This window comes from Meles meles, chromosome 2 (assembly GCF_922984935.1).
Source record: "Meles meles chromosome 2, mMelMel3.1 paternal haplotype, whole genome shotgun sequence".
Lineage (NCBI taxonomy): Eukaryota > Metazoa > Chordata > Mammalia > Carnivora > Mustelidae > Meles > Meles meles.
This window is the reverse complement of record NC_060067.1, coordinates 175,545,913-175,553,102: the sequence shown is the minus strand read 5'-3', so window position 1 is coordinate 175,553,102 and position 7,190 is coordinate 175,545,913. Positions and strand designations below refer to the sequence as shown.

At 46.9% G+C, this 7,190-nt stretch overlaps 1 protein-coding gene across 1 annotated transcript; it reads right to left on the bottom strand.

Annotated features, from left to right (window-relative positions):
- Nucleotides 1-381: 381 nt before the first annotated feature.
- On the bottom strand, nt 382-7,190 carry PLPP5 (phospholipid phosphatase 5). Its single transcript, XM_045985187.1, has 7 exons — nt 6,657-7,190; nt 6,324-6,432; nt 5,727-5,817; nt 4,832-4,895; nt 4,210-4,334; nt 3,375-3,545; nt 382-1,532 (listed from the first exon to the last, which is right to left on the bottom strand). Exons 1-7 carry the CDS (start codon nt 6,719-6,721, stop codon nt 1,372-1,374), a joined length of 786 nt encoding a protein of 261 aa, XP_045841143.1. The 5' UTR covers nt 6,722-7,190; the 3' UTR covers nt 382-1,371.

The window sequence follows — 7,190 nt, the reverse complement described above, 5'->3', positions numbered from 1 at the left end:
AATATTTAAGTTCTTTTCCCTTGACTGGTGTTTTCATGTTCATAGGCAGATGTAGTTCAGCATTTAAAGCATAGCAATTACAAAGTCAGTACTGAGACTATTGAATATCTACAGATATCAGCCTCTACTACGGCTTAGTTGTATCACTTACGTCAGATGGGGAAGCCAGTCTTTTACTTCGGAAATTTTCCAGCGCTTGAATGATACTTTACATACCAAAAACATCCACGTTCACCATTTTCTTTGTCACATTTATTGAAGGAAGAAGATACATTGAAAATACAGAAAGAAACACATCCGACAAGGTCATATTTAAAGATTTTATTTATTTATTTGACAGAGAGAGAGATCACAAGTAGGCAGAGAGGCAGGCAGAGAGAGAGGAGGAAGCAGGCTCCCTGCAGAGCAGAGAGCCCGATGCGGGGCTCGATCCCAGAACCCTGAGATCATGACCTGAGCCGAAGGCAGCGGCTTAATCCACTGAGCCACCCAGGCGCCCCCAGACAAGGTCATATTTAAAGTATAATCACAAAGAGAAGGGCAGTTGTTGGTCCAGTAGCATCAGTTCTGGTGATGTCCTGTAATTGTTCCTTATATCCCATTATGAAGAAGGGACAGAAAAAGTTCATTTGTTCTCCAGACAAGAACATTCTTTCCTGCCTTAGCCAGTTGCAGAATTGATGCATTTGGGCAGATCTTCAGTCATACATGGATGGAAAGCAGCTCATGAACACAGTTCAGGAATGTGGTTTCAATATTAGCAACTAATGATTTCCACCTCATTTGTCTTTACCAGTTTTAAAAATTATTCAGTGGTTCAGTAGATAATTTATGCCCACAGGATTCAAAATGGACAGCAGTATGTGGCTAGACTCAGATAAGACACATGTATAAGGCGGTAAAGAAGCCAGAACTGGACATTTTCCTATTTAAAGCTTGATGGAATTGTCACTAGAGAAAGTACACAGAACCAAAATAATTTAGTTGGTCGTGCCCTGGGTTTTAAGAGTTTGAGCTATGGAAAATGGAAATTTAACTCTGGGTTCTAGGGTATGTAAAGGTTTCTTTGTGAAAGATCCTTCAAGAATGGCATTTAAGTTAAATGTGAAACAATGCAGATCCTCGGATACCAATCTGGTGGACTACTGGAAGATCTTTTTATCAGAATGTGTGGCACAGAGTCGTAAAAATGAACCTTAAACCTTGACTCATGACAAATCCATGTGAGCAAAACTGCATAAACATATGGAGACAGAATGAAGTGCTTGTGTCCTCACCTGTATCTCTTAAGAGTTAACAGGTCAGACATTCTTGTCTTGGGCAGTTTAGAGGGGCCGATGCACCTAATCTCCATTGAGGTAGTTCTGATTTCTAAATACTAAAATGATAAGGGTCACCAGGCTTCTGTGCCGTGGGCAGTCCAAGTCTGTCCTGAAATGGTTTATGACATTCTGCGTCCGTCAGAGGAGGATAATACTGCCTGTAGCAGACATAGGCAAATGTCAGGCCAATCATGGATCCAACTAGTACATCTAAAAGAGAGAAGAGAAGATAAGGTACTTTCTTAATCATACTGGACTCTTAAATCATGTTAAAACACCACACAGTGCTGGCACACCAACATTGAGGGTTTGATTCCAAATCACCGCAATAAAGCGAGTATCTCAGTAAAGCAAGTAAGATGAATTTGTGGTTTCCCAGTGCATGTGAAAGTTATGTCAGCACTATCCTGTAGTCTACTAAAGTGTACATGAGCACTAGATCTAAACAAAAGTGTACACCTTAATTTAAAAGTATTTAATTGCTAAAAAATGCTAACCATCATCTGAGTTTTCAGCAAGTCATAATCACTGATCACAGATCACCATAACAAATATAATAAAAATATTTAAAATACTACAAGAGTTAGCAAAATATGATGGAGACATGAGGTGAGGAAATGCTGTTGGCAAAATGGCACTGACAGACCTGCTCAGTGTAGGTGCCAGAACCCACATTAGTAAAACACAATTCTCTGAAGTGCGGTACAGTGGGGGACACCGATAGAAGTTGGCCCTCCAGGTTAACTCTACTTGTTTGGTTTCTTTAGGCTTTCTCAATTTTATCATATAGTTAACAGGATTATCTTCAGGATCTTTCCTAAACACCAAGTCAAAACACATACTTGTGGGCACCAGGGTGGCTCAGGTCATGATCCTCGGATCCACACCCACCCCCCAAAATTGGGCTCCTTGCTCAGCAGGGAGCCTGCTTCTCCCTCTCCCCTTTGTGCCTCCCCCCACTGTCTCTTAAATAAATAAAATTTTAAAAATCCACATCTTTAATAAGTCTAAACCTTTTTCCAAGGATAGACTAAATTTTTAAGATTCAGCTAGCCAACACATAGTACATCATTAGTTTCTGGGGTAGAATTCAGTGACTCATCAGTTGCATATAATTCCCAGAGCTCATCACATCATGTGCCCTCCTTAATGCCCGTCACCCAGTTACCCAATCCCCCCCACCTCCCACAAGATTGAATTTTTTAAACATTCAAAATAACAAAAGTTTCACTTACTGCCATTAACCCCTTTTTCACCATTTAAAGAGTTCTAGAGGAAGCAATAAACTATACAGGAGTTGCCCTTCTTTAAAGAAAGTCAGCTTTGGGGCGCCTGGGTGGCTCAGTGGATTAAGCCGCTGCCTTCGGCTCAGGTCATGATCTCAGGGTCCTGGGATTGAGCCCCGCATCGGGCTCTCTGCTCCGCGGGGAGCCTGCTTCCTCCTCTCTCTGCCTGCCTCTCTGCCTACTTGTGATCTCTCTCTCTCTGTCAAATAAATAAATAAAAATCTTTAAAAAAAAAGAAAAAAGAAAAAGAAAGTCAGCTTATTCTTTAAAACGGGGCTCCTAAGGACTTCTGGGCAATATTATCAGCTTTTGTTTTTAATTATGGGTTTTATGTGAAGATACTCTGTAATTTGGATGTTTTACTATATCATTCAACAAATTTCTTTGGTTTAACTACAATTTTATATGTTCTTGAATTTTAGTTTCTGAACAAAAATCTCATGATGATGAGCCTGATTTTTTTTTTTTTTTTACAAACTTGATTTTTAAGACAGTAAATAAATTGACCTTTGAGGTTTTTTGTAAAAAATTTCTTAGAGGAAAAAAATTCTTAGTTTATTCTGAACCTATGATGCTTCAAAATAACGGAAAAATTGGGACATTTCTCCTTGGTAATCTCTTTAAAAGGAAACTTGGTTCAGAAACCCAGACTATCCCATACTCAATTGTTGATTCATTTAACAGAGTCAGCGTCTCCGTGCCGAATGCTAGGGCTACGGCGGCAGGTGAAACATGCAGACTTACATGGCAGGAACACCCTGCTTACCTTGCCAATGATGCTTATAGTCACATGTGCGGGACAGCGCAATCACAGATGCAAGGAGGAGAGGTGACAGAAAGGCACAGAACCTCCAAGACTTCCCACGGCCTTGTGGTGTGAAGCAATGTAACTTCCCTGCCAGGTAGAAGGAAGCGAAGGCCAGACCAGCAAATGCAACTAGAAGAGGGAAGACCTGTAAGCAGATGTCTTTTAAAGGAAGCTCCCTTGCTCATTTGCAGACAGGTGGCTGGGGGCATAAATGTGCTTTATACTTTTTTGGTACACTTGTGGTATAGACCATCGATGAGGAGGAAACAGAAGGAAAAATGAAGAACTTTATTGTGTGTCCCAAAGTTAATAATATTTGCCCTTGGGAATAGTGTTTGGAATACTAGCAGTAGGACTTTGGGTAGGGTTACTTCTTGATGCCTTAGTTTCCTGATGTATAAATAGGAATCATAAAAATAATAGTATCCATCTCTTCGGGCTATTATGATACCAAAAGAGATAAGAATAAAAAATGCTTTCCAAAGCACCTTCAGTAAAGTTTAGTTAATATTTTTCTAACTAGTACCAGATTATGGGATCTAGATAAATAATTCAAGACTCATAAAATGTTCAAATCTCATGAAGGTAAACTACTTCCTCTATCCTTGAATATTTATCCTAATATTTGAGGCTCAGGCTTATGGAATCTTGGGGTTATTAAAGAAGGAGGGGATTCTCTGGTTTTTAGATACAAGAACAAGGGTAGTGAGGTGGCCCCATGCTCATAAGCTTCCTAAGCTAAACTCAGTGACCCCAAGAAAGCACAGATGCTGAGTCCACGCGGTATTCATACAGGAAGAATGTCCACTAGGGAAGCTCTTGCGGCCCTCATTCACCACGTCCTTCTCCCCTGTGCACGTCAAGTCGGAATGGGCTTGCCCATCCGGGAAGCAGCGGTAGAAGAAGTCTGGGCGTGGCCTGAAAAAATAAACACGGTCTCAACACAGATCCCTTAACAACTTCAGAAATTATTTTTTGGTTGTATCAGATACTGTAATCCTGTTCACAGTTGGCCAAATAGTGTCCCAGGTAAAATGATGAAACTGGATTAAGATAGTCACCATTAAAAGAAAAGCTTTATTTCCAGGGTCTACATTTAAGGGGGGGGCAGTCCAGCACACGATTATTTTTTAGGGCAAAGAGCCAAGTCACACTGCAGCTTCAGGGTATTCTAGTGGACACTGACCCCGCTGTGCTGGTCAGTGGGAAACACTGTTCAGGGCAGGAAAGAGCCCAAGTGTCACCCACAGGACAGCCATAGGGGAGGGAGGCCATGTTAGCTGAGAAGAACAAGGTCAGACTGAGGCTGGGGAGAGGGGGAGGAAGAAGACCGGTGGTGCCACGCCATTAACTATCTCCTGCAGACGGGAGGCCCGAGGCAGGCAGGCACTGGGCCACAGACTCTGGTCACTCACCTGCCCACGATCAGTTTTATTGTGTTAGTAAAGACACCGTTCAGAGCCAGGGCAAGGCTGGCAGCTGGAAAGTAAAGAAACTTACTGTTAGTGGGTTTTGCCTAAGAGGACTTGCATGGTCATGGGCTCATCAAGAGAGCAGCTGTGGTCTTTTTTTTTTCTTTAAAGATTTTATTTATTGGGCGCCTGGGTGGCTCAGTCATTAAGCGGCTGCCTTCGACTCAGGTCATGATCCCAGGGTCCTGGGATCGAGTCCCACATCGGGCTCCCTGCTGTGGGCTCCCCCACATCTTCCCCCTCGCTTTCTCCCACTTCCACTGCTCGTGTTCCTGTTCTTGTTGTCTGTCAAATAAAATATTTTTTAAAAATAAAAAATTTTATTTATTTGACACAGAGAGACACATTGAGAGAGGGAACAGAGGCAGGGGAGTAGGAGAGGAAGAAGCAGGCTTCCCGTGGAGCAGGGAGCCCGATGCAGGGATGAATCCCAGGACACTGGGATCATGACCTGAGCCAAAGGCAGCCGCTTAACGACTGAGCCACCCAGGCGCCCCAGCCATGGTCGTTTTGAGGTGGGAACGGTCAGGCTCCAATCAGAGCTAAGCAGAAAAATCATTCTAGGCCTGAACGTGGTGGAGTACAGACAGCACTTCCGGACTAGGCCGAATACGTTTTTGGGGTACCAGGCATCCAGCACATTGTTCACCTCGGAGGTCAACTATGTTCTCAGAGTGCCAGCTTTCTCACGGGTGACGATGCGGGTACAGGGGAGACAGGAAGACTTTAGGAACATAGAACTCCGTGGCCTCCACAGACAGAGGTCACACCTCCAGTGGCTGAGATGCCAGCACTGAGGAGACAGAGACCAGCCCAGCCAGGGAGGGCTCGTTCTTACCCAGGCAGGCTTGTTTGCTGTCCGTCGCACCAGCCTTCTTGAGACATCGGGCCAAGAGGATCAGAGACAGTGGGGAGAGAAATGCAATGACCTGAAACAGAAGACGGTAGAGGTTAAAAAAAAAAAAAAAAAAACAAAAACCAAACCCCCAGTAAAACCACACGGCTAGTGGTTCAAGCAGTGCCGACAGGGAAGAGGGGTGGAGGGGAGAGCGGAAGTCACAGGTCAGACCTAGCGGGTCCCTGTCAGTGTACGCAGGCAGCATCTGCGGGTTTATGGGACAGGCACCTGTTCCACCAGGAACGCCACGGCCATCAGCCATTACTCTCTAAGTGACCGGTTACCTCAGTCCATCCTAAGGAGCAGAGCTCACAGAACGTCTCTTTTGGGCCAAAACTGGCATCTTGCTCTCTCAATTTGGATCGTCATCATAAGGAAACAAGAAGTTGAGCCCCTCATCAAAGGGAGCAAGACGCCCCCCACGAAAGACGCTCTCCAGATCACACTGGAGCCGGACGGACCACCGCCTGTTCCCTAGCATCGAGCTAGTCCTAAATAAGTATTAAGGGTCGTAAGGAAGGCTAGTTCTCCACGCACAAACATGGGCTTGGTGGGGAAATACTCGGCTTCCACATACGGATTACGGTAAAGCCACATCTCCTCGGGTTGGATCAGCCTCTGGAAGGGAGGGAGGAGCTCCGTTACCCTAGAGGGGAAACAAAAATGTGCAGAGCACGTTGGTTTGCTTCCCGCCTCCCCGCTGGTCCGGACTTCCCACCGCTGCGCCCCCCACTCCCCACCCCACCTGCACCGGGAGCCCCGGGCAGAGGCAGGGGCTGCCCGGCCGCCTGCCGCCTTGTGGGGGGGGGGGGGGGGGGGAGGGACGGCCCGAGGGTGGGGGCCGCGGGGTCCTAGCGTCAGGACGCTTACAGGAAGGCCGTGAACAGGGCGATCCGCACGCCCAGTTCCGCACCGAGGGCCGCCACCTTCCCCATCCCGCCGTCAGCCGACAGACGCCGCGCTGACGTGGCAGCTCTTGCTGCCGCGGCGGGAGGCGAGACCAACCCGGGGAGGGCCGTCCCGGGGGGGCCGGGCCTCGGCGGCTCGGGGGCGCGGGCTGGCGGACGCTGGGCGAACTGCACCCGAGGAAGGCGTCGCCGCCACTTCCCTGCCCAGGCGGTTCGGCCATCCCTCTGCACTGCTTTGAGAACCCCAGCTGGCGGCAGGAAGAAGGCGCCCGCAGTGCCATTCCTGCCATTCCAGGGGACACCGACCACGAACGGGCACCCGGCGTCTGGCCGAGCGGCAGGCCTCCGCAGAGTCTGCTAAGTCGCCGGGATGAAAGTGACGCACATCTGCCTTCCCGCCGTTCACTCCATAGTCTCCCATCACACTAAGCAAGAAGCAACGTTCTCCAAGGACCGTCCCTCTGTGAAAACACGACCAAACCCCGCGTTATCGGCT

What these genes read in the sequence shown, in the direction of transcription:
- PLPP5 (XM_045985187.1), bottom strand. Translation starts at nt 6,721, where the DNA reads ATGGGGAAGGTGGCGGCCCTCGGTGCGGAACTGGGCGTGCGGATCGCC. An exon ending in CAGCAAACAAGCCTGCCTGG is followed by an intron (nt 4,896 to 5,726) that starts GTAAGAACGAGC and finishes TTTACTTTCCAG; the next exon opens with CTGCCAGCCTTGCCCTGGCT. An exon ending in ATAAAACTGATCGTGGGCAG is followed by an intron (nt 4,335 to 4,831) that starts GTGAGTGACCAG and finishes TTATTTTTTCAG; the next exon opens with GCCACGCCCAGACTTCTTCT.